Here is a 26,933-nt window from a genome sequence, read left to right as displayed (position 1 = left end):
AACCCAAACGGATGAAAAATGGACAAAACACGTACCCGTTTGGATCGGCGTGTTGGAGTTGCTCTGGCGCATCCTGGGCGCTGCAGCATTTGGTTAGGGGTGAATTTGTAAAAAGAAGTGCGGCATTATTGAGGGAGGAGGCGCATTTGAGCATCCCATGTGACACAGTGTTGGTCAGGTGACACAGTACCGTTGTAGTACTGTAGAAGGAAAGGAAGGAAGAAAGCAGGCCGCACTTTCTCCTTTCCGTCACCTCTCCAGTCCACTCCATTCGCAGTCCTCTCCAATCCATCCATCCACACCCAGCGGCAGCGGCGACTGACCTCCAAGCTGCCCGCCCGCCACTTTACATCCTCGCAGCCCAATCCATTCCACCCCGCCTTCTGCTGCTGCTGCTTCCTCCCTCTTCACCACTACTCCGGCGAGGCCAGGCAGAGTGTCTGCACGGCAGTGCAGAGAGACGATGCAGGCGGCTCTCGGCCCGGCGGCCACGCTCCTCGGCAAGGTGTTCACGATGCTGTCCGCCGTCCCGGTGGCGGCGTACGTGGACAGCCTCAAGCTCGGCCACAACTCGGAGCATATCAAGGACAAGCTGCTGCAGACGCAAGGCCTGCTGCACAACGCCCAGGCCCAGGGGAGCCACCTCGGCGACAACCCTGCCCTGCAGCGCTTGCTGGAGAAGCTGAGCAGGGACGCCGACCAGGCAGAGGACCTGTTGGATGAGGTCCACTACTTCCAGATCCATGACAAGCTCCATGGCACCACCTACGCCACCACCCAAGAGGCCGGCCATCAAGCTCTCCACGCCGGTAGTGCTATTCGCCACTTGTTCCGGTGTTTTTCTTGCTCGCCTACACCCAAGAGCAAGAGCGATGGTAGTGATGATGATGCTGCTGCTGTTGCCGGTGCACCACGCCACGTCACCAACACCCTAGGCACCTTGCTCCACTGCTTTTCTTGCTCCCCCTGTACACCCAAGAGCAAGAGGAATGGTGGGATTGATGCTGCTGCTGCTGCTGCTGCTAGTGCTGATGGTGGTGATGCTGCTGCTGTTTCTGTTGCCGGCGTCACCAACTCCAATTCTGCTAGTGCTGATGATGGTGACACGCTGCATTTCGACAGAGTGTCCATGTCCAGAAAAATCAAGTCCCTATTACAGGGCATGCAGTCACACTGTGATTCCGTCTCCAATTTGCTCGGCAATATCCCAACCAGCAGCAACACGACAGTGACAGTCGTCCAAGACCGGCCTCAGACTGCTTCCATGATTATACAAGATACATTGTATGGCAGGAAAGGCATTTTTGAGGAAACTGTCAGTCGTATCACCGCTGCCACAAACATTGTTTCTGTACTTCCTATAGTTGGTCCTGGGGGTATTGGGAAGACAACTTTCACCACTCACCTCTACAATGATGCAAGGACTCAAGAACACTTCCAAGTCAGGGTCTGGGTATGTGTATCCACTGATTTCGATGTGCTTAAGCTCACCAGGGAGATCCTTGGCTGCATACCTGCAACTGAAGAAGAAAGAAACAGCGGTGTTGCAAATGAAACAACCAATTTAGACCAGCTTCAGAAATCCATAGCACAACGTATCAAGTCCAAGAGGTTTCTGCTTGTCTTGGATGATATATGGAAATGTGACAGTCAGGACCAGTGGAAAACCCTGTTAGCTCCGTTCACAGAGGGGGAAGCCAAAGGAAGCATGGTACTTGTCACTACTCGATTCCCAAAGATAGCAGACATGGTGAAAACAGTTGATCCACTGGAGCTGCGAGGTTTGGAGCCTAATGACTTCTTCACATTCTTTGAAGCATGTATATTTGGTGCAGACAACAAGCCCGAGCATTATGAAGATGAGTTTGCTGGTATTGCACGAAAAATTGCAAACAAGCTAAAGGGTTCCCCGTTGGCAGCCAAAACAGTTGGTAGACTATTGCATAAGCACCTTTCTCGGGAACATTGGAATGGAGTTCTTGAAAAGCATCAGTGGCTAAAGCAGCAAAAGAATGACGATATCATGCCATCTTTGAAGATTAGCTACGATTGCCTCCCTTTTGTTCTGAAGAAATGCTTTTCCTATTTTGGCCTTTTCCCTGAAGATCATAGGTTTACTTCTTCAGAAATCAATCATTTCTGGGTTGCAATAGGCATCATAGACTCTAATCACCAAGCTGATAGGAACTACTTGGAAGAACTAATGGACAATGGTTTTCTCATGAAGGAACCAGTGGACAATGGTCATCGGTACTGCTATGTAATGCATGATTTAATGCATGAGCTATCTAAGATTGTTTCTGCACAAGAATGCCTCAATATAAGTGACTTAGATTTCAGAGCTGATGCCATCCCACAATCTGTTCGCCACTTATCTATCAACATAGAAGACAGATATGATGCAAATTTTGAGGAAGAAATGTGTAAACTGGGGGAGAGGATAGAGATTGCTAATCTACAGACTTTGATGATTTTTAGAGAATATGAAGAAAGAATCGCCAAGATTTTGAAAGATAGCTTCAAGGAAATAAACTGTCTGCGTGTTCTGTTTGTAGTGGTGAAGTCTGCACAATCTTTTCCATATAGGTTTTCAAAACTTATCCACCTCCAGTACCTCAAAATTAATTCATCTCACAGGGAAATGAGTTTACCTCGTACACTATCAAGATTTTATCACTTGAAATTCTTGGACCTAGATGGTTGGCATGGTCGTTCTTATTTGCCTCAAGACTTCAGCAACCTTGAGAATTTACATGATTTCCATGGTAGAAGTGAACTCCACTCCAACATTCGCAATGTCGGAAAGATGAAGCATCTGCAGGAGCTAAAAGATTTCCATGTCAAGAAGGAGAGCATGGGATTTGAACTCACAGAACTTGGGGCATTGTCAGAGCTTGAAGGAGGACTGATTATACGTGGTCTTGAACACGTGGCAAACAAGGAGGAAGCCGTTGCAGCAAAACTGTTATTGAAAAGGAATCTGAAGGAGTTGAAATTATTCTGGGGCAGAGACCAACCAACTACAGATGCTGATATTCTTGATGCTCTTCAACCACACTCTAATCTTAGAGTACTTACAATTGCAAATCATGGTGGTACCGTTGGTCCTAGCTGGTTGTGTATTGACATCTGGTTCACAAGTTTAGAGACTCTCACTCTAGAAGGTGTATCTTGGAGCACCCTCCCACCTTTTGGGAAGCTACCAAATCTCAAGGAACTCTATTTGATTAAAGTTTCTGGAATGCATCAGTTTGGGCTTCAATGTGGTGGCGCTCCAGGAAAATGTTTTATGCGCTTGAAGAGAGTTGGGTTGCATGATTTGCCAGACCTTGCTGAATGGGTTGTGGAACCTAATTGCCATTCCTTTCCAAGTATTGAAGAAATAGATTGCTTCAGTTGTCCCAATCTCCGTGTGATGCCCTTGTCGGAGGTATCTTGCACCAATTTGCGCAGCCTTCATGTTTCTGGGTGCCCCAAGATGTCTCTGCCCTCCATGCCTCACACCTCCACACTGACAGATCTGCATGTTGGAATAGGTGATTCAGAAAGGTTGCGTTATCATGGAAAGAAATTGGTTGTTAGTGGGTATGGCGGTGCTTTGGCCTCCCACAATCTGGATAAAGTAGAAGATATGATTGTCACAAGATGCGACGGTTTGTTCCCTGAAGATTTGGATGGCAGTTTTGTCTTCCGTTCAGTTAAGAATCTCACATTACATGTATCTCGTCTTACCAGCAGCAAATCATCATCGTCAAAAGTGTTAAACTGTTTCCCAGCTCTTTCTGTGTTGCACATAGATCACTGTGAGGAGGAATGTGTAATGCAGTTCCCATCATCCAGCTCACTGCAGGAACTTACCTTCCGGGACTGTAGGAGGCTGGTTCTTGTGCCTGTGGAGAAGGAGAATGGAGGCGGAATTCAGGAGGACAACTCATTGCTCCAATCATTAACAATATTCAATTGTGGTCGATTTTTCTGTCGGTGGCCCATGGGAAAGGGAGAATCAGAGACCATTTGCCCTTTCCCTGCTTCCCTGAGGGAACTTGATGTTGACTATGAGCCAAGCATGAAGTCAATGGCTCTGCTCTCAAACCTCACGTCTCTCACCACTCTAAGCCTAAGAAAGTGCAGTAATTTAACAGTGGACGGATTCAATCCTCTCATCGCAGTCAACCTCACCAAGCTGCAAGTGTTTGAGTGCAACACCTTAGCAGCAGATATGCTCTCCGAGGTGGCCTCTCAGAGGGCCAAATTATTGCCTGCAGGTTACATCTCTAGATTGGAGGTACTCATCATGGAAGACATCTGTGGATTGCTTGTTGCTCCTATTTGCAATCTCCTCGCCCCAGCCCTCCACACACTTGTATTTGGTTCTGATGGGAGGATGGAAAGCTTCACGGAAGAGCAGGAGAAAGCGCTGCAGCTCCTCACCTCCCTCCAGCATCTAGCATTTTCCAAATGCGGGGTTCTGCAGTCCCTTCCTCAAGGGTTACATCCCTTTCTTCTCTCAAGGAGTTATGTGTCATTGGGTGTCCAAATATCCGATCGCTGCCCAAGGAGGGCCTCCCGCTTTCGCTGAGAACACTCGCAGTCGCCTCCAGCACTGAGATATACGAGCAAATTGAGAAAATCAAAAGAACCAACCCAGATTTATCCGTCTTGTATTGCTAACTACACCCAAGGTAACACTTGTCGCCTCCCTATTCTCTTGTTTTTCTATTTCTGATGAAACGAGGTTTATTCGCCATCCATATATATTTCTGCCTCATCTTAACCACTGTTGTCAAATCTTACAGACTACTAGCAGGTTCCACTGTTGCAATCAATCTTTTGTGCACACAGGTTGTGAAACCTGCACATTAATCAGCAGGTCAGGTGCGAGATACAACCTACCGACTCTTCATTCTGCAACGCAACACTAGCTGTGAACTCTTCATTCTGCTGCATGATCTGCCGGTTAGTACCTCTCCACCTCCAGAACCAAATTCCTTTTTTTTAGAAAAGGAGGATGACCCCCGGCCTCTGCATCTGGGCGATGCATACGGCCACTCCAGAACCAAATTCCTGATCCTTCATTTATGACTGCATTCATTTCATTTAGGCCTCCTGAGTAGCTGCGTTATTGTTATAGGAGTTGCCTATTATTCCAGCTTGTTCTTCATTGTCTGACCCAAGAATAGTTGGTTACCCGAATTCTGCAGACCTAGCAATTAGAGTGCATTAGTGAATGTTGCACTTGGTGGTCTTCAATACAAACGTGGAGTTCTGCGGTGGTTTTCTTGTTGAAGGGTTTTCCAAGGTCAGCAGACAGCAGGCCATTACTTGCTCTCTTTTTTTTGAAAAAAAAAACAAAACAAAACAAGCAGAACAAACAAAGGTAATGGATGATTTGGTGTTGTTTAATTTACCTTAGATAGAGTGCTTTGTCTGACCCAAGTTCATTTATTCTACTCTACTTATTGGATTCTGCAGTCCCAGTAGTGAATTGAATTTCACAGCTGATTCAGAGCAAACAAACAAACAGAAGAGAAGTGAAGCAATTGTCTGTGTTGATAAGCTGAAAGGTCAGTACGTAGTTGACACTTTGTTGTCATTTTTTGTGTTTTCTGTACTGATGCTCAAATAGGAGTGTCGTGCACTGAAACATACATTGTAATCTCTCTCTGAATTACTTGAATCTGTCTGTCGCCAGAATGTTGCTGTTGCTTTCAGGTAATTCCTCAAGCAGCAGCTGATACAACAATTGTGTTTGCGTGTTTGCAGAATAGAATATCGACCTAAGTGATGGTTCCTTCCTTTAAACAAGACAAGTGGGCTTTAATTTGTGGATGCAGCAGCAAGCAGAGCAGAACAGAGCAGAGCATTCCAAGAAGGGACATCCAAGATCCAAAGTGTGCCAAGGTGTGAGATGGTGGTTATTGGGATTCAGCATCAGCCTCGCACGCACCACTTGACAAGAAACTTTTGTGTATTCGCCTCTGTAGATTAAATGAAATTGGTACGGCAGTAGAATTGTGTTTTTTTCTAGATCAAGGGATACATACATACCTACGTACGTACATGGGATTTGGGAGGACTGCAATGTTGGAACCAAAGGATCAAACAATAGTGAACCGAGGTGTAAGACGAGGTTTCAGAAAACTCCCGCAGCTTTTTTGTTTCTTTCACTGAATTTATTTATTCAGAGTTACAACTTTGCGCCATCCCACGAACGAATCAGTATGGAACCGTTAAGCACTTGAGCTGCTAATCTCGCTAACCTGCTAACTGTCCAAACTGATAGAGAACTACCGACACAGCTGTCATGGCAGCAAAACTAACTGAATTTTTCTGAAACTCTGAAGCTACTCAACTTGCAAGGTTTATTCTAACATGCAACTCCCGAAAAAGGCATTTTTCTCGGTCCAAGTACACACGTGTCTCGGACCTGAGTGAACATTATATTCAGCTAAAGCCCAATCTGCTCCAAGTAGCGTGGTGCTGCCACATTCCATTAGTCATTTGATAAAGCTAATTAGATATCTTGATGCCACAGGCAGTGTTGCCAATAACATCACTTCCTAAGTATTTTCATGCACTTCAAACACATGGAAACACTTATTGTGTCCAATTCCTTGCTTGAAACCTCAGCAAACTTTGCTATTTGGACCTACTCCCTCCGTTCCAAAATAGATGACCCAACTTTGTACTAACTTGATAGTAGACAAAGTTGGGTCATCTATTTTGGAACGGAGGGAGTATCTGGCAATATTAGCCTCAGTAAGCAACTTGCATCAGTGACCTATTTGGAGGTCTCTCAACTCTTTTCCTCAATCTATCCGCGTGTTCTGTACTCCAAGAGTTGACTTGTCTAAAAGAAATTTTAACCAACATGACATGTTTGCCTGAAAGCATATGGAGTCTCTCTGCTTTGAAGCTACTTGAAATTGTTGGATATCCCAGTCTGACAGCGAGGTGCCAAAGGGAGGATGCCCACAAGATTTCTAAGGCCATCCATATTTCCTCTCATTGGTTGGTGGCTACATACATGCTCTGCTCTCATTCTTGTTCGGTGCAGAGGAGACGAGGTAAGCGGCCTACTGTTCCCAAGTGGATGTTGAAAAGGAATCTGAAGGAGTTGGAATTACTCTGGGACAGAGATGAACCAACTGCATATTAGATGTATCTCATCTTACCAACAAATCATCATCATCAAAAGTGTTAAACTGTTTCCCAACTCTTTCTGTGTTGGAGATAGATGGATATGGAAGCGATGACTATGAGGATATGGAGATTCAAGGATATGGAGACAATGACTATAAAGAATGTGTAATGCAGTTCCCATCATCCAGCTCACTGCAGGAACTTACCTTCCGGGACTGTAGGAGGCTGGTTCTTGTGCCTGTGGAGAAGGAGAATGGAGGCGGAATTCAGGAGGACAACTCATTGCTCCAATCATTAACAATATTCAATTGTGGTCGATTTTTCTGTCGGTGGCCCATGGGAAAGGGAGAATCAGAGACCATTTGCCCTTTCCCTGCTTCCCTGAGGGAACTTGATGTTGACTATGAGCCAAGCATGAAGTCAATGGCTCTGCTCTCAAACCTCACGTCTCTCACCACTCTAAGCCTAAGAAAGTGCAGTAATTTAACAGTGGACGGATTCAATCCTCTCATCGCAGTCAACCTCACCAAGCTGCAAGTGTTTGAGTGCAACACCTTAGCAGCAGATATGCTCTCCGAGGTGGCCTCTCAGAGGGCCAAATTATTGCCTGCAGGTTACATCTCTAGATTGGAGGTACTCATCATGGAAGACATCTGTGGATTGCTTGTTGCTCCTATTTGCAATCTCCTCGCCCCAGCCCTCCACACACTTGTATTTGGTTCTGATGGGAGGATGGAAAGCTTCACGGAAGAGCAGGAGAAAGCGCTGCAGCTCCTCACCTCCCTCCAGCATCTAGCATTTTCCAAATGCGGGGTTCTGCAGTCCCTTCCTCAAGGGTTACACCGCCTTTCTTCTCTCAAGGAGTTATGTGTCCGTGGGTGTCCAAATATCCGATCGCTGCCCAAGGAGGGCCTCCCGCTTTCGCTGAGAAAACTAAGGATGGATTGTCACAGCGCTGAGATAGAGGAGCAAATTGAGAAAATCAAAAGAACCAACCCAAATTTATCCGTCAAAGGATAACTACACCCAAGGTGACACTTGTCGCCTCCCTATTTTTCTTGTTTTTCTATTTCTGAAGCAAGGTTTATTCACCATATCTCTGCTTCATCTTAACTTGTCAAATCTTACAGACTAGCAGGTCCCACTCCACTCCACCACTGGAGGAAGCTACTGCAGCCAAACTGATATTGAAAAGAAATCTGAAGGAGTTCAAATTATTCTGGTCGGGCAGAGATGGAGCAACTACAGATGCTGGTATTCTTGATGCTCTTAAACCACACTCGAATCTTAGAGTACTTACAATTGCAAATCATGGTGGTACCATTGGTCCTAGTTGGTTGTGTCTTGACATCTGGTTAACAAGTTTAGAGACTCTCACCCTAGAAGGCGTATCTTGGAGCACCCTCCCACCTTTTGGGAAGCTACCAAATCTCAAGGGCCTCTATTTGAATAAAGTTTCTGGAATGCTTCAGTTTGGGCCTCTATGTGGTGGCGCTCCAGGCAAATGTTTTTTGCGCTTGAAGACAGTTAGGTTTTGTGAAATGCCAGATCTTGCTGAATGGGTTGTGGAACCTAATTGCCATTCCTTTCCAAGTCTTGAAAAAATTGAATGCATCCGTTGTCCCAATCTCCGTGTGTTGCCCTTGTCCGAGGTATCTTGCACCAATTTGCGCAGACTTGAAGTTTCTATGTGCCCCAAGATGTCTCTACCCTCCATGCCTCACACCTCCACACTGATAGATTTGGTTGTTAAAACAGGTGATCCAGACACGTTGTTGCGTTATAATGGAAAGGAATTGGATGTTAGAGGGTATGGCGGTGCTTTGGCCTCCCACAATCTGGATAAAGTAGAAGATATGATTGTCACAAGATGCGACGGTTTGTTCCCTGAAGATTTGGATGGCAGTTTTGTCTTCCGTTCAGTTAAGAATCTCACATTACATGTATCTCGTCTTACCAGCAGCAAATCATCATCGTCAAAAGTGTTAAACTGTTTCCCAGCTCTTTCTGTGTTGCACATAGATCACTGTGAGGAGGAATGTGTAATGCAGTTCCCATCATCCAGCTCACTGCAGGAACTTACCTTCCGGGACTGTAGGAGGCTGGTTCTTGTGCCTGTGGAGAAGGAGAATGAAGGAGGAATTCAGGAGGACAAGTCATTGCTCCAATCATTAACAATACATGGATGTGGCGAATTGTTCTGTCGGTGGCCCATGGGCATGGGAGAATCAGAGACCATTTGCCCTTTCCCTGCTTCCCTGAGTAGACTTCTTGTTTGGAACGAGTCAAGCATGAAGTCAATGGCTCTGCTCTCAAACCTCACGTCTCTCACCACTCTAAGCCTAATAAGCTACAGTAATTTAACAGTGGATAGATTCAATCCTCTCATCGCAGTCAACCTCAAAGAACTGGAAGTTATAGGCAGCAGCAGATATGCTCTCAGAGGTGGCCTCTCAGAGGGCCAAATTATTCCCTGCAGGTTCCTTCCGGTTGGAGAAACTCAAGGTGGATAACATCTCTGGATTGCTTGTTGCTCCTATTTGTAACCTCCTCGCCCCGGCCCTCCACACACTTGAATTCATGGAAGATGAGAGGATGGAAAGCTTGACGGAAGAGCAAGAGAAAGCGCTACAGCTCCTCACCTCCCTCCAGAATCTAATATTTTATGCCTGCGAAGGTCTGCAGTCCCTTCCTCAAGGGTTACATCGCCTCTCTTCTCTCAAGGAGTTACATGTCGTTAACTGTCCAAAAGTCCAATCGATGCCCAAGGAGGGCCTCCCGGTTTCGCTGAGAAAAGTACACATGATTGGTTGCAGCGCTGAGATAAAGGAGCAAATTGAGAAAATCAAAAGAACCAACCCAGATTTGTCCGTCTTTCGATAGCTAAACCGAAGGTAACACTTGTCAGTTGTCACCTCCCTATATTTTCTTTTCTATTTCTGAAGCGTGGTTTATTCGCCGTATTTCTGTTGTGCCTCATCTTAACCACTATTGTCAAATCTTACAGACTAGCAGGTTCCACTCCACTCCACCACTGTTGCAATCAATCTTTTATGCACACAAGTTGTCAAACCTGCACATTAATCAGCAGGTGCAAAGCAACTACATTCCAACTTATGATCCAAAATTCTGCTACATGATCCAAAATTTTCTGCAACTCAAGAACCAAATTTTTTATCCTTAATTTATGACTGCATTCACGGTGCAAAGCAACTACATTAATTTATGTGCTTAATTTATGCCTACATTCACAGTCCAATGCACACTTCTTTTTGTACCCCTTTTGTGCTAGTAGACTTGAGATTGATACACCGTTGATGTTAGGTTTCATAATATATATATGCGTGCATTTTCTTCGTCAGGCTTCTGTTCCCTATGTATGTGAAATAAAAAAGGGCGTGTGTGACATGACTCACTCAGTCACTTGGTACCGATCAACAAGAAGTCTAGAGTCGTAGCTGCAACCTGCAAGAAGTGAGGCTGGAATCATGAAATTATCAGGCTTGTGCTCCTTTTTCGCATGAACAGAAGAGGCCAATTTCACTGTTGGCATCAGTTGCAGCGAGGAAGAGGTATTTAACTGCCTGCTGTTATTGAAAAAGAAGATTTTCTTTCTTTTTCTTACCATGAATGAATGAATGAATCAAGTGCCTTTTATTTCCTCTTTCTTGAATCCTTCCCTTTGACAGGATGATGCCGCTGCTTTGCAAAAAAGCACCTGATATATCATATATGTAGCAGAGGGTGCTGGCTTGGTGGTGCAGAATGGTATGGATTCCTACTATTATCGTGAAGTGAAATTGAATTGAGTTACAATCTACAAGAGAAGAGAAAATGCTTTCCAATTTGTTTGATTCTTTCTTGAAAAATCCCTATTTAGCCTGATACTGAATTATTCCTGTAGGATCGGAGCTATGAGTACTGAAATTATTGTACCCAGCTACGTACAATCTTGCATGGAGAGTCCATACTTGTTTAGGTTTCATTGCCGTTGATCCTTCACTCAAAGGTAATGAATGATCGGGTGTTTAAGTTGCCTTAGAGTGCTTTGTTCATACTTTGTCTGACCCAAGTTCATTCATTTATCATAAAACTATTTTATTTTATTTTATTTTATGATATACAGGACATGGAGGTTCTGCAGTCCCAGTGGTGAATTAAATTTCACAGCTGATTCAGAGCAAACAGACAGTGCTGAAGCAATTGTCTGTCTTGATATGCTCAAAGGTCTTTGTTCTCATTAAGTGTTGTGCACTTGAATGTTGCTGCTTCCTCAAGCACCACATTACTGATATAATTGTGATGCGTGTTTGCAGAATAGAATATGGACCTAAGTGATGGCTCGCAGTGGGATGTCCTTCCTTCCTTCCTTTAAACAAGACAAGTGGGCTTTAATTTGTGGATGACAAGAGAGAGCAGAGCAGAGCATTCCAAGAAGGGACATCCAAAAGGAAAGTGTGCCAAGGTGTGAGGTGCTTATTGGGATTCAGCCTCTGTAAATTGAATTTGTAAGGTAGAATTGAGTTTTTTTTGTTTCGCCTCTGTAAATTGAATTTGTAAGGTAGAATTGAGTTTTTTTTCCCAGTGTTGCGATCAAGATTTTGTTCCGTGACCATGGACCAACTGATCGATGATGCCAATGTTGTTTGTTGTAACTGGCATTAGCACAATGCTAGCTAGTACAGTACATTCACGCTTGCTTAATGTCTATAAGATTTGGCAGCTTCACATGTGAATCTGAGATTGAAGGCAAAAGTTGTGTGGTTTATAAATTCCTCAGTGGCAGCAAGCAATGTGAGTGACTGCCTGCCTTGAGCTTTGGGGCCTTCCTGCTTCTCCTAGCTAGCTTTTTTTTTTTGAAAAGGGGGACACCCCGGCCTCTGCATCAGAACGACGCATACGGCCACATTTATTTAGCAAAGTAAATAAGGTTCAAAAAGGTCTTAAAGTCTACAAACAAAAGGAACGGCAAGCTCACATAGAGCCTCAATGCCAAAACAGAAAGCCTAACAAGCCACAACCGGTTGGCAAATTAACAGATACGTAAACTAATCGCCTATCCTATTACATGACCGCCATCCAAACCGGTTGAAGATATCCCGCGCTACCATCTCCCACTGGACAGATCCAGTAACCAAACGCTCCCTGGCCTCCGTCGGAGTGAGTGAGGACCACATACGGATCAACACAGTAGCCCGGAATAAAACCTGCAAAAAATGAATAGTTGTTGTTCTGTTAAAAGCCAAATCATTTCTGCAGTTCCAAATTGCCCATAACAACGCACAAACTCCTACACGAATGTGTCTAGCTGTTTCGGACTCTATCCCAGCAAGCCACGTCCCGAATAACGTGTTGACCGAAGTCGGAGGAGTAATGTTAAAGGCAATTTGCACAGAGCGCCACAAGCCTCATGCCAATGGGAAGTCAAAGAAGAGGTGCTTGATGGTCTCCTCCCGATCACAGAAACTACACCTAGTAGAACCTGTCCAGTTGCGCTTAACTAGATTGTCCTTTGTTAAAATTACTTGTTTATGTACAAACCACATAAACACTTTGATCTTTAAGGGGACCTTAACTTTCCAAACCTTTTTGGAATTAGGAATCACACTTGAGTTAATGATATCGACATACATCGATTTAACTGTGAACTCCTCAGATCTAGTAAGCTTCCACCACAACTGATCGGGCTGAGAAGTTAACTAAACCCCCATCAATCTACGGACCAAGTGAAGCCATGCTTCCCATCGGTCACCCACAAGCACCCTCCTAAACTGAATGTTGAGCGGAATGGACTGCAGAACCATGGCAACAAGAGCCTCACGGCGCTGAACAATACGATAAAGGGACGGATACTGGGTCGCCAACGGCGCGTCACCAAGCCACGTATCCTCCCAAAATCGAGTGTCATTACCATTACCGACAATATGCCTAGTTCTGTTAAAGAAGGTAGCTTTGATTCTCATGAGCCCCTTCCAGAACGGCGAATCAGTTGGTCTCATAGTGACCTGGGATAGGGTCTTGGACTGCAAATATTTATTACGTAAGATCTGCGCCCACGTTGCCTCCGTCTCAAGTGCCAACTTATACAACCACTTACTAAGCAGGCATCTGTTCTTGACTTCTAGATTTTCAATACCCAGCCCCCCTGGTCCTTTGATCGACAGATAATATCCCATTTGGCCAGTCGGTATTTTCTCTTAAGTTCATCACTCTGCCAAAAGAATCGGGATCGATAGAAATCCAGCCTCTGACTAACCCCAACTGGGACCTCAAAGAAGGATAAGAGGAACATAGGTAAACTCGTGAGCACCGAGTTAATAAGGATCAACCGGCCTCCATAAGACATGAGTTTTCCCTTCCAGCAACTCAGTTTCTTCTCAAACCGATCCTCTATGCACTTCCACTCGCTGTTTGTTAGCTTACGATGATGAATGGGAATACCTAGATACGTAAAAGGTAGAGCCCCAACTTCACACCCGAACAATTGTCTATATGCCCCTTGTTCATCTTTGGCTCTACCAAAGCAGAACAACTCGCTTTTATGGAAATTAATCTTAAGCCCCGTCAATTGTTCAAATAGGCATAACACTAACTTCATGTTTCTCGCTTTTGCCAAATCATGTTCCATGAAGATGATAGTATCATCAGCGTACTGCAAGATGGACACACCACCATCAACCAGATGAGGCACCAAGCCACCCACCTGACCGGCCTCTTTTACCCTTCCTATCAGGATCACCAACATGTCTACCACAATATTGAATAATATTGGAGACATAGGATCGCCTTGTCTCAACCCCTTATGCGTTTGGAAATAATGACCTATATCATCATTCACTTTGATTCCAACACTCCCTTTTTTGCGTGAATGCTTCCACCTGGCGTCGCCAAGCCTCATCAAAGCCCTTCATGCGTAAGGCTTGTTGAAGGAACGGCCATTTGACTTTATCATATGCCTTCTCGAAATCCACTTTGAAAATAACCCCATCCAGTTTTTTCATGTGGATCTCATGGAGCGTTTCATGAAGGACCACCACCCCTTCCAGGATGTTCCTGTCCGGCATGAAAGCCATTTGAGTTGGCTGCACCACGGCGTGCGCAATCTGTGTTAGCCTAATCGTCCCAACCTTGGTAAAGATTTTGAAACTGACATTCAGAAGACAGATAGGCCGAAATTGCTCGATTCTCACGGCCTCTGTTTTCTTAGGGAGCAGGGTTATTGTTCCAAAGTTAAGCTGGAAAAGCTGCAAATGTCCTGAGAACAAATCATGGAACATTGGCAACAGATCCCCTTTAATAATATGCCAGCACTTCTTATAGAACTCAGCCGGAAAACCATCCGGACCGGGAGCCTTATTATTTTTCATCTGGGAAACGGCTTCGAAAACCTCCTTTTCCAAAAAAGGAGCTGTTAATATATCGTTCTCCACAGCAGTAAGTTGAGGTACATCTTCGACTCTAGACTCATCCAGAGACACACAGTTCTCCTCTGATGGTCCAAACAATCGTTTGTAGTACTCAGTAATGTACAGCTTCAAATCATCCTGACCGATAATCGTACCCTCATCTTGTTCTAGCTGGAAGATTCTCTTCTTCCTATGTTTGCCATTTGCAATCATATGGAAGAATTGAGTGTTCGCGTCCCCCTCGACCACTCTTCGTACCTTGGCCCGCAGAGCCCACTTTAACTCTTCTTCACGAAGAAGTTCTTTCAACCTCATCTCAGCGTCAAGCTTAGTATGAAGCTCGGTGGCTGGCAACACCGTGGTTTCTGCTTTTACATCTAAGGACTAAATGAGGGCAAGGAGCCGTTCCTTTTCAACCCTATAGATCCCACTGAGATGTTTAGCCCATCCACGGAGGAAACTTCTCAGATGCCTAATCTTATTCTGCCAGCGCTCAAGCGCATTCCTCCCGCCTGCATCCTTAGCCCACTCTCTGGCTACGAGATCCAGGAAGCCTTCTCTTTCAAACCACGCAAGCTCGAACGAGAACAAATTCTTGTTTCCCGAGTAGGTAGCCCCACCAGAGTCCAGAAAAAGAGGCGTGTGATCAGAAATCCCGCGATATAGAGCCTGAACTGTTACAAAGGGAAATTTATGTTCCCATTCGACACTTACGAGTACCCGATCCAACTTTTCAAACGTTGGATTTGGCATGGCGTTGGCCCAAGTAAACTTCCTACCTGAAAGCTCAATCTCTCTCAGATCCAAGCTTTCAATGATAGTGTTGAACATAAACAACCATCTCCCGTCAAAATTATCATTGTTCTTCTCGTCTCGACTCCTAATAATGTTAAAGTCACCCCCAACGAGGATGGGGAGCTGCTCAGAGCCACAGACTCTAACCAGGTCGGCCAGGAAATCCGGTTTGAATTTTGCCTGCGCGGCACCATACACTGCCACCAGCACCTAGTCAAAACCGTCGACCTTGGATCGCACCCTGAACTTTACAGCAAAATCTCCCATGCCCACACTTCGAACTTCGAGAGAATCGCATCGAACACCAAGTAAGATCCCTCCCGATCTCCCTCTTGGTGGCAGACAATGCCAGTCAAACTCAATACCCCCCGAAAGAGTGTTAAGAAATTGTGGTGAGAAATTTGCTCTACCAGTTTCCGACAACGCAATAAAATCCAATCGTTGCTCGATGGATGCATCTGCAAGAAATCTTCTTTTAGCCAAGTCCTTAAGACCTCTGCTATTCCAAAAGATTCCTCTCATATCTCGTCGTGGAATTTTTTAGCGAAGCGGATCCTAGAACTCCTACGCACATCAGACGTTGGGTAAATCTCGTGCTTCCATTTGCGCTTAGGGCCGGTCCTCGCATCCACCCGGTCCTCAATCCCCGTTTCAGGGAGACCAACAACATCCATCTCGAAACTCTCATCCTCCTCCTCCGGTTCCGGGAGGGAGGGTGCGAGATCGGCACAAAAATCATCGAGCACCCGAACTCCCAAGGCATCAATCTCGGAATCATTCATGGGTTTGACAGCAGCTAAGTTTCGAATCAAATCTAAAGCCCTCTCGGCTTCTAGATCTAGCAAATCATTGATGGAGTTAGAAATTTCACCCTCATTACTACCTAGTGAAATCCCTAGTTGGTTCGCATTATCAACAATCTCATCATTCGAAAAATGCAAAATGGAATTAGAAGTATTGACCGACATACCAGTAGTGACCTGGACGTCACGAAGCTTGGCTGCCCTCTCGGCGCACCGTTGCTGCATGTCGTCCACCTCCGGACGGCCCTGAAGACGGCAGCTCACCCGCCGGCCCTCAGACGCCTGGTCCGGAATCCCGCCGAACTGAATAACCTCCTCCCGAGTGAAGTTGCCTGGGGATTGACCGCCTGTCACCCCCCGAACAATCAGCTGATCTCCACGGCTAGGAGACAGCGCCGAGTGGGCAGATGGGGAACCAAAGGCCACCTGCCCCCGCTCCCCATCCACCCCAGACCTGCGGCCAGGAGCGATCGCCGGCGTCAACGGTGGTGTGGTCCCGCTGGGCGCGGAAGGTGAAGAAGGCCCCGGGGCCACCCGCCCTAAGCCCCCTCCAACGGCTGGACCGGCCTCCCGCAGGATCGGCCCAGCGACCGGTGAAGAAGGCGCTGAGGCCACCTGCCCCGGCCCCCCTCCCGAAGGTAGCACCTCCCTCATGGTCGCACCGACCTGAGCGAGAAGAGAAGGGGGGCGCCAAGACCACCTGCCTCGACCCCCCTGCACAGCTCGAAACCACCACCCGTAGCTCCGCCGTCTCAACACAATCTGGCGAAATCTCTATCTCCGAAATCTCCTCCGCGCTAGAACCCTCCACGCCCGGGCCCTCAAAGTCCAAGGCGGGTAGAGAGTGCTCAAAAGCATCAAAAGACTCGACTCGCTCGCTCCATAGCCTCAGAGGTGCAGTAGCAGGCTCAATAGACCCAAACCTCAGAGTAGTCGACGGCACTAACGCAGAAGGCGCCGTGCCATCTCCAGTCATCTGAGCAGCAGTCCCCGGTCCCTCGGACATCTCTCGTCCAAGATCAGCGACCGGAGTCTCCTTAGCTCCTGCACCCTCATCATCCTCGTGCATATCAACATCAGTGGTAGTAGGTGCCTCAGCAAACAGGCTGTCATCCTCAAACTCAATCTGAAGGTTGTAAACCTGGCCTCGATAAGCCCACTTGACCACATCCGGCACAAACTCAATGTCCAAAATGCTGACCAGTAAGCGAGCAACCCCATGAGCTCTAGTAAAGGCCATATCCACATGCTCAGGCTTTCCCACCATGATGCCCAAACTAGAAACGACCTTAGCATCCTGCATAGGTTTGGAAGGAGCTCCCGAAAACCGTAACCAAGCCTGGGTAAGAGGTTTACCCTGAGGTTCAATCAACTTCCACTCGTGGAACTCAAGAATACCCTCAGTACCTGGCACTTTGCACATCCCGAAACTCAAGAGCCTCTGTAAATCCTCCACTGTCGGGAACTCAACCCTGAACAAGTTCGCCTCTAGACTGACAAGCTCCCAGTGGAAATCCCCTGGGGCCAGCTCCCGAAGCCGCTGCACAATCTGGGTCCCAGAGACTTCTCCTTTAGTCACTTTAACAATCCCAGTTGTCACACTCTGAACCTCATCAGGAACCTCCCTCTCGGTCGGAGACTCAAAGAACGTGAGCTCAGCACAGTACACTCCATACATCATAAGATTCGGTACCTGCTCCCTCATAAGCGGACAGACCCCCGACTCATGGGCAGGCTTGCCACACGTATCGCATAAAACGGCCACACACTCAGCAATGAAATGGCCCTTATCGCCACAGCGGTAACATAACATCCTTTCTTTCTTGCGCGCATACTTGGCCGCCCTGTCCTCTGCCGACATAGACCCATTCTCACCATTAGCAGGGACCACCACGTCAGCCAGTGCCGTTACCACCTCCATAGCCTGGCAAGACAACTCAGGTTCCGCAGTCTCCTCGCCAACAGGTGTCTGGTCCACAATAATAGGATGCTGTCGTGGACGATAGCGGCCACCGCGGCCACCTCGGCCACCACGGTTACCACGAAAACCACCGCGGTTACGATGAGCCGGTCCAGATGCCCCTTCAACGAAACCACCCGTTGGCCCCAGGAAGGGCCTCTCGGCCGAGCCATCGCTCTGCCAGGCATACACCCGTCCACCACCCGTGGACGAGGATCCCCGGTGCTTTCCATCTCCATATGCGTTATAACCATCGTCGCCCCATTGACCACGAGGCGCAGTCGAACCACCACCATCCGTAGGAAGCGGCAATTGGGCATGCATCAGCACCGGCGCATCCAAGTGCTGCGACTGCCGGGCGACAAAGTGCGGCGGTCTGGCGCCTGACTGAGCCGTCGCAGGTCGAGGCGGCAGACCCGAAGCGGGCGGCCTCGGACCAGCAGCCCCTCTGCCCACAGCAGCAGCAGGGTTCGGCACCGGGGCCGGGGGATGAGGCACACCATCCCGGCCCAATGCCGGTTGCGGCACCACCACCGGCGCCGGGGGTCGAGCGCCTGGGAGCCCCGCGGCCAACCGCGCCAAAGCCACGCGCCCCGATAGCAGACGGCGGCCTAGGGCCGGTGACCTGAGTCGCCGCCCTGCCGACGCCAACGCCTGGTGACGGGGCCACCACACCGCGGCCCGTCCCCGACTGGGGGCCGTTTCCACCATGTCCAGATGCTGGCAGCTGGCCGTTCCCGCCGCGTCCATCTCCCGGCAGCGGCGCTCGCCCTCTGCGGCCAGCACCACCCGTGGCGGCGCCCTTGCCAGCAGGCGGCAAAGCTCCCCGGCCAGCCATTGCTCGGAGTGGGGGGATGCGCGTAGCCCGCCCCGCACCACGTGCACAGAACCCCGGCCGGCCACTTCGGAAAACCCTAGATCGCAACGAAGAACCACCGCCTCGACGCTCGATCGTGCATGGGTCAGTAGGGGAGATCGACGTAGTAGTAACCGAGTTAGACTGGGCCTCATACCCAGTTAACTCCGGCCCACATACGCGAAGGCCCGGCTCACACAGAACCGGCCCAACCCTAGACGCTCCCAGCTCGCAGCCCAGGAGGGAATTCAAACGATGCGCCCGCATCTGGGAGATCTCGAGCACATGCCCTGCCGGCAATGTCGCCGCGGCCGCCGCCAGCGTCCGGGAAGCAATTGCACGGCGCATAGGCCTCTTTTTCCTCAGAACTTTAGTCCATGAATCCGGCTTAATTAAATCAAAGAGAGTAAGATTGGGAAGACTAACCTTTGGGAGAGGTCCCTTCCATGGCCTGATAGCCGTCGTCGCCATTCTCCGGTGAACAACGCGACGAACCATCTCCTTCCTCTCACCCGCATGGAGCCCAACCCTCGCCGGATCGTCCACCGGCAAGATCTTGTCTACCGTAGTGGCAACATCGTCTTCGTCATACCCCGCATGAAAAAACTCGCAAAACAGGTCGGAGGGGGTCGGCGTTGGCGGTGAGGCCGCCGGATCATCACCGTCCCCGTCCGCCTCCTCGTCATCAGATCCGGCCAACGCCCAGAATCGGCCGCCGACCTGCGGGCGAGGCGATGAAGCCGAGGGCAGCGCCCCGGCGGCCGCCGCCCCGTTGCCCCGCGGAGTCGCCTGATGGCCCTCGTAGTCGCCCCTCATCTACTCACCTCTTGAATCAACATTGATGTGCAGCAGTCGCCTGATTCTCCTAGCTAGCTTGCCATCAGCTGCTGCAGCAGTAGAAGATTGGTGTGCTTTAAAGGTCCTTGGAATAAATCGATGTACATTTGAAATTTGTTGTTTACTACTGTACGTATCTTTGTATGGTCATGTCTCTGCACATCCTTTTTGAATATGAGCATCCTTGTGCAACTTGAGTCAGCCTTAAATCAGTGATGCGCGCCTTTCGATGTAGATGTGCAGTGTAGATGTACACTTGAAATTTGCTATCTACTTTCTTTGTATGGTCATTATGACTCATCTGCACATTCGGTCAGCCTTTAATCATTGATGATGCCTACTTTCAATGTTGATTCATTGTTACAGTTTCAGTCAGCCTTAAATATGTTTGTTAGACTTGAAATTTGTTTGTTTGTTTCTGAAACCTAGCTTGCCAAGCAAAGCCAAAACAGGGAAGAACTGCTAATGCATTACTGCAACCTTCATATAAGTACAAATTAAGATGATGAAGTTAGTTTCGTCTTGCAATTTTATTGAGAAAGAAAGCCCTTTGCTGTTTCCTGGAGTATTTTCTTTGGATGCGTAATTTTGTTTTAATCTTTTTTGAACAGGGGGAAGACCTCGGCATATGCATCATCATCATGCACAGAGCCAATCCTAGATACAAGTCGTTGTTTTTGGTTAAGTCTTGCATTGTGGATTGATAATGGCATGTCACGGTCTAAACGTATACGTTGTTTTTAGAGCTCCGATTTTGCGGTACTAATTAACTATACTAATTTTGCTTTTTTTCCTTCTATATATATTTCAAAACGGTCTAAACGTATATGCATATTAAAAAAATGTTAAACAGTTACATAACCTGGTTCAAATAAAAAATACAAAGTTTTGTCGATGTGAGTTTTAAATAAGTGTCCTCATATTTTGGAAAATGTTCGCGTATATTTTAAAAATGTAATGTATTTAAAAATAAAATCACGCATTATAAAATAATGTTCACTTTATCTTGTATTTAAAAATATATTCAAGCATTATCAAATAATGTTTACTTAATAAATTGTTTCTATCTATTTAATAATATTAAACATCATTTATTTAAAATAAATGATGCGTCTACTCACGGAATGTGCATCGTTTGATGCATAGGCCCAGCTGGTTCATTTATCCTATCTACAAGTACCGATCAAAGTCACTGGGCTTAATTTAGGGCAGGGTCACTGTCATGAATTGGGCTTGTTCATTGCAGTGCAATAGTGTCACCTGAACCCAAAGAAAAGAGGGGAACTCTTATATGACGCATTGCGAGCGCGGGCCCATTAGGCGACACTGAGGTGTTTCAGTTCGTCTCGTTTTTTTCTTCATGTGCGTACACTAGCAAATCGGTGACACTGTATCAATTCAGCGGTACTGTGGTGACTTGAAGCACTGTAGTTCGTTTTTTTGCAGTCATTTAAATTTATTTTATATTCAAAAAACACGAACGTTTTTTAAATTGTGAAAAAAAATAAATCATTTTTTTTGAACATTTTTTAAATCACAAACATATTTGAAAGTACCTATCATTTTTAAAAAATTGCGAATATTTTTAAAAATTCCCAATTGTTTAAAAAATAGGAAGATGTTCTTAAAATCCAATTATTTATGTAATTCCGATATTTTTCAAACATTTGCTGAAGTTACCACCATTTATTTATAAAGAAATTAATAACCAAAGAAACTAGGAACAAAAAGGAAAAATCAAAAACCGGACCGAATTGAAGATTCCAAAACTGATCAAGACTCCATCGACCTCTGGGGCTCCCGGCTCCCCAACAAGATCAAGATCTTTGCTCGACTTCTTCTCGGCAACCGGCTTAGCACGCGCGCTAATCTGTTTGCCAAAAATTGTGCTCTGTCACCGAAATGTGCCTCTTGCCAAGACGACGAAACGATGGACCACCTCTTCGCCTCCTACCAGCGGGCGACCCTTGTTTGGTCGCGCCTCGACATGGGCCCCTTCCTCTCCGTTGTGGAAATTGTTTCCGGCCATCCCCGGGCGCCAATGGATGCTGCTGCTTGGCGGGCGGGCCTCTACATCCTCCTCTGGCATATGTGGAAGGCTAGAAACAATGTGGTGTTCAACTCCATCGTCTGTGAGCCCAAGGACGTTCTCCGGCGTGTGGCCAACGACACACTGCTTTGGGCACGGCGTTTCGATGACTCTGTGTGCGGCCAGCTCCTCCGGTTTCACTCCCTCCTCATTGCAGCTACCTAGCCTCCTTCCACTTGCTTTTTCACTTTTCTCTCTATCTTGTTGTTTTTATCTCCTTGATGGAAAACACTGTATGACGGCCTCGTCCTTTCGGGCAATATAACAACCGGTGGGGCTCAATGCCCCCCATCATTCTCGAAAAAACTCGTACTGGGTTTTGCATGCATTTGTGTTTGTCGTTTTAGATTTTTATTCATCTGAATGGTGATGCAGGAAGACATGGTGGATGTAAGTCATGAGTCAATGCTGGAATACTATCATATTGCCAACAAGATATTTAATAGTGAGGATGAAGGTTATAGATTCTATAACAAATATGGTCTTGAGAAAGGTTTTAGTGTCCGGAGAAGCTATGTCGAGTGGGATGGATCCAACTGCCATGTAATTTTAAGGAAATTTGTGTGTAGTCATGAAGAGGAAGATAGAAGATAGAAAGAGGAGGCCACGGAGTATAACAAATCTGTAGAATATTTCTTTTATTTTCATAAGACTTGTCCAAAATTGGGAATCTCTAGGTTTCTTTGCTATCAAAGCTAAGCAACTCCCCCCCATATTTTCTCCTAATTATACTATTCCACAAGCCTTCTTCAATTTCCATTTTCCAGAACCATTTAGCTAATAGTGCAATATTCATTACCTCCAAGTTGAGAATTCCCAATCCCCCTACATCTTTAGGTAAGCAGCATTTCTCCCATTTGACCAGGTGATACCTTTTGATGTTCTCATCCTCTTGCCAGACCAATCTAGCTCTGAAAAATTCAGCTTTTTTAATAATCCCCTTGGGGAAAACATAAAAGGACATCATAAAGAGTGGGATATTTGTCAAACATGCTTGCACCAAAGTTACTCTGCCAGCAATAGAGCCTAACAGCTTCCCTTGCAAACAACTACATCTCTTTTCAATTTTTTTTGAGATGTCTTTTCAATTTTGTTAGTTACACAATTCCAATGCATATTCCTAATTCTGACATCTGACACAGGCATTCCTAGATATTTGATAGGTAACTCCCCCATATTTCGAGCCCAATCGAGACTAAAATATAAATTAGGTTCCGATTCAATAAGAAATGTTGAATTCTGAAAACTCAAAATCCAATATAACTTCCAAAGTATGTGAAATCTCGCATACTTTGGTGATGCCGGAAAAAAAATCTATTTCCGAAATTTAAAACCTTGCTACAGGCTAGCATACATGTTGTATGTTCTTTTTGTCCAAGCAAGAAAGAACGCATGCATGCATTGCAAATTGGCAACGAGAAGAAGAAATTCATATGGAGAGTTATTATTATTATTTGTTGATGATTAGCCAAGGCACAAGAAGGAAGGTGACCGGATGTGCATGTTACAACATCTTGTTGGGGAACGTAGCAGAAATTCAAAATTTTCCTACGTGTCACCAAGATCTATCTATGGAGAAGACTAGCAACGAGGGGAAGGAGAGTGCATCTACATACCCTTGTAGATCGCTAAGCGGAAGCGTTCAAGTGAACGGGGTCGATGGAGTCGTACTCGTCGTGATTCAAATCACCGATGATCAAGTGCCGAACGCACGGCACCTCCGCGTTCAACACACGTACAGCCCGGTGACGTCTCCCACGCCTTGATCCAGCAAGGAGAGAGGGAGAGGTTGAGGAAGATCCAGCAGCACGACGGCATGGTGGTTGCAGGGCGTCACAGTAGCAGGGCTTCGCCTATACTACGAGAGAAAGACGTAACGGGGAGAGAGGGAGGCGCCAGGGGCTGGTCTCTCAAGTCCCTCCTCTTCCCCACTATATATAGGAGGGCCAAGGGGGGGTGGTGCGCCAGCCTAGGAGATCCAATCTCCTAGGTGCGGCAGCCAAGGGGAGGTTTCCCTCCCCCCCAAGGCACCTAGAGGTGCCTTCCACCATTGGGACTCTTCCCTTAAGTGGAACCCTAGGCGCATGGGCTTTTGGGGCTGGTGCCCTTGGCCCATCTAGGCCAAGGCGCACCCCTACAGCCCATGTGCCCCCCGGGACAGGTGGCCCCACCCGGTGGGCCCCCGGGACCCCTCCGGTGGTCCCGGTACAATACCGATAACCCCGAAACTTGTCCCGATGGCCGAAACAGCACTTCCTATATATAATTCTTTACCTCCGGACCATTCCGGAACTCCTCGTGACGTCCGGGATCTCATCCGGGACTCCGAACAACATTCGGGTTACTGCATATACATATCTTCACAACCCTAGCGTCACCGAACCTTAAGTGTGTAGACCCTACGGGTTCGGGAGACATGCAGACATGACCGAGACGTTCTCCGGTCAATAACCAACAGCGGGATCTGGATACCCATGTTGGCTCCCACATGTTCCACGATGATCTCATCGGATGAACCACGATGTCGAGGATTCGATCAATCCCGTATACAATTCCCTTTGTCTAGCGGTATTGTACTTGCCCGAGATTCGATCGTCGGTATCCCTATACCTTGTTCAATCTCGTTACCGGCAAGTCTCTTTACTCGTTCCGTAACACATCATCCCGTGATCAACTCCTTGGTCACATTGCGCATATGATGATGTCCTACCGAGTGGGCCCAGAGATACCTCTCCGTTACATTGAGTGACAGATCCCAGTCTCGATTCGTGCCAACCCAACAGACACTTTCGGAGATACCCGTAGTGCACCTTTATAGCCACCCAGTTATGTTGTGACGTTTGGTACACCCAAAGCATTCCTACGGTATCCGGGAGTTGCACAATCTCATGGTCTAAGGAAATGATACTTGACATTAGAAAAGCGTTAGCATACGAACTACACGATCTTGTGCTAGGCTTAGGATTGGGTCTTGTTCATCACATCATTCTCCTAATGATGTGATCCGTTATCAACGACATCCAATGTCCATGGTCAGGAAACCGTAACCATCTATTGATCAACGAGCTAGTCAACTAGAGGCTTACTAGGGACATGGTGTTGTCTATGTATCCACACATGTATCTGAGTTTTCTATCAATACAATTCTAGCATGGATAATAAACGATTATCTGAACAAGGAAATATAATAATAACTAATTTATTATTGCCTCTAGGGCATATTTCCAACAGTCTCCCACTTGCACTAGAGTCAATAATCCAGTTCACATCGATATGTGATTAACACTCAAGGTCACATCCCCATGTGACTAACACCCAAAGAGTTTACTAGAGTCAGTAGTCTAGTCACATCACTATGTGATTAACACTCAATGAGTTCTAGGTTTGATCATGTTGCTTGTGAGAGAGGTTTTAGTCAACGGGTCTGAACCTTTCAGATCCGTGTGTGCTTTACAAATCTCTATGTCATCTCCTAGATGTAGCTACCACGTTCTATTTGGAGCTTATTCCAAATAACTGTTCTACTATACGAATCCAGTTTACTACTCAAAATAATCTGGTTTAGTGTCAAAGTTTGCATCGGCGTAACCCTTTACGACGAACTCTTTTACCACCTCCATAATCGAGAAAATTCCTTAGTCCACTAGTTACTAAGGATAACTTTGACCGCTGTCCTGTGATCCATTCTTGGATCACTCTTGTACCCCTTGACTGACTCATGGCAAGGCACACTTCAGGTGCGGTACACAGCATAGCATACTGTAGAGCCTATGTCTTAAGCATAGGGGATGACCTTCGTCCTTTTTCTCTATTCTGCCGCGGTCGAACTTTAAGTCTTAACTTCATACCTTACAACTCAGGCAAGAACTCCTTCTTTGACTGATCCATCTTGAACACCTTCAAGATCATGTCAAGGTATGTGCTCATTTGAAAGTACCATTATGCGTTTTGATCTATCCTTATAGATCTTGATGCTGAATGTTCAAGTAGCTTAATCCAGGCTTTCCATTGAAAAACACTTTCCCAATAACCCTATATGCTTTCCAGAAATTCTACATCATTTCTGATCAACAATGTGTCAACAACATATACTCATCAGAAATTCTATAGTGCTCCCACTCACTTCTTTGGAAATACCAGTTTCTCATAAACTTTGTATACACCCAAAATCTTTGATCATCTCATCAAAGCATACATTCCAACTCCGAGATGCTTACTCCAGTCCTTAGAAGGATTGCTGGAGCTTTGCATACTTATTAGCATCTTTCAGGATTGACAAAACCTTCCGGTTGTATCACATACAACCTTTCCTCAAGAAAAATCTTCGAGGAAACAATGTTTTGACATCCTATCTGCAAGATTTCATAAATAACGCAGTAATCGCTAATATAATTCCAACGGACTCTTAGCATCGCTACGAGTGAGAAAGTCTCATCGTAGTCAACTCCTTGAACTTGTCGGAAAAACATCTTAACGACAAGTCGAGCTTTCTTAATGGTGACATTTACCATCATTGTCCGTCTTCCTTTTAAAATCCATCTGTACTCAACAGCCTTACGACCATCGAGCCATTCTGCCAAAGTCTACACTTTGTTTTCATACATGGATCCTCTCTCGGATTTTATGGCCTCGAGCCATTTATCGGAATCCAGGCCCACCATCGCTTCTCCATAGCTCGTAGGTTCATTGTTGTCTAGCAACATAACTTCCAAGACAGGGTTACGTACCACTCTGAAGTAGTACGCATCCTTGTCATCCTACGATGTTTGGTAGTGACTTGATCTGAAGTCTCATGATCAATATCATAAGCTTCCACTTCAATTGGTGTAGGTGCCACAGGAACAACTCTTTGTGCCCTGCTATACACTAGTTGAAGTAACGGTTCAATAACCTCGTCGCAGCCCCAAACTTTTAAGAAAATGACAGCTTAGGTTTCTCTAAACCATAGTTCATACGGTGTCATCTCATCGGATTACGTGGTGCCCTATTTAAAGTGAATGTGGTTGTCTCTAATGCCTAACCCATAAGCTATTGTGGTAATTCG

The 26,933-nt window shown here is 46.4% G+C and overlaps 1 protein-coding gene and 1 pseudogene across 2 annotated transcripts; both read left to right on the top strand.

Annotated features, from left to right (window-relative positions):
- The first annotated feature begins 207 nt into the window (after positions 1 to 207).
- LOC125550115 (putative disease resistance protein RGA1) lies at positions 208 to 6,190 on the top strand. 2 transcript variants are annotated; one of them, XM_048713030.1, is made up of 5 exons: positions 208 to 4,682; positions 4,797 to 4,956; positions 5,202 to 5,299; positions 5,473 to 5,564; positions 5,764 to 6,190. In XM_048713030.1, exon 1 carries the CDS (start codon positions 464 to 466, stop codon positions 4,577 to 4,579), a length of 4,116 nt encoding a protein of 1,371 aa, XP_048568987.1. In that variant the 5' UTR covers positions 208 to 463; the 3' UTR covers positions 4,580 to 4,682; positions 4,797 to 4,956; positions 5,202 to 5,299; positions 5,473 to 5,564; positions 5,764 to 6,190. The 2 variants fall into 2 exon arrangements, with proteins under 2 accessions (XP_048568987.1, XP_048568986.1); XM_048713029.1 differs by having other exon boundaries at positions 5,202 to 5,377.
- A 1,076-nt stretch (positions 6,191 to 7,266) lies between these two features.
- Positions 7,267 to 10,026, top strand: LOC125553293 (annotated as a pseudogene).
- Positions 10,027 to 26,933: the final 16,907 nt, after the last annotated feature.

Source organism: Triticum urartu, chromosome 4, assembly GCF_003073215.2.
Source record: "Triticum urartu cultivar G1812 chromosome 4, Tu2.1, whole genome shotgun sequence".
In the NCBI taxonomy this organism is placed as follows: Eukaryota; Viridiplantae; Streptophyta; class Magnoliopsida; order Poales; family Poaceae; genus Triticum; species Triticum urartu.
Note: the sequence above shows the minus strand (reverse complement) of the source record. Positions and strands in the feature narration are given on the sequence as shown.

Excerpts from the sequence above, each read along its gene's own strand:
- LOC125550115 (XM_048713030.1), top strand. The coding sequence starts at position 464 with ATGCAGGCGGCTCTCGGCCCGGCGGCCACGCTCCTCGGCAAGGTGTTC.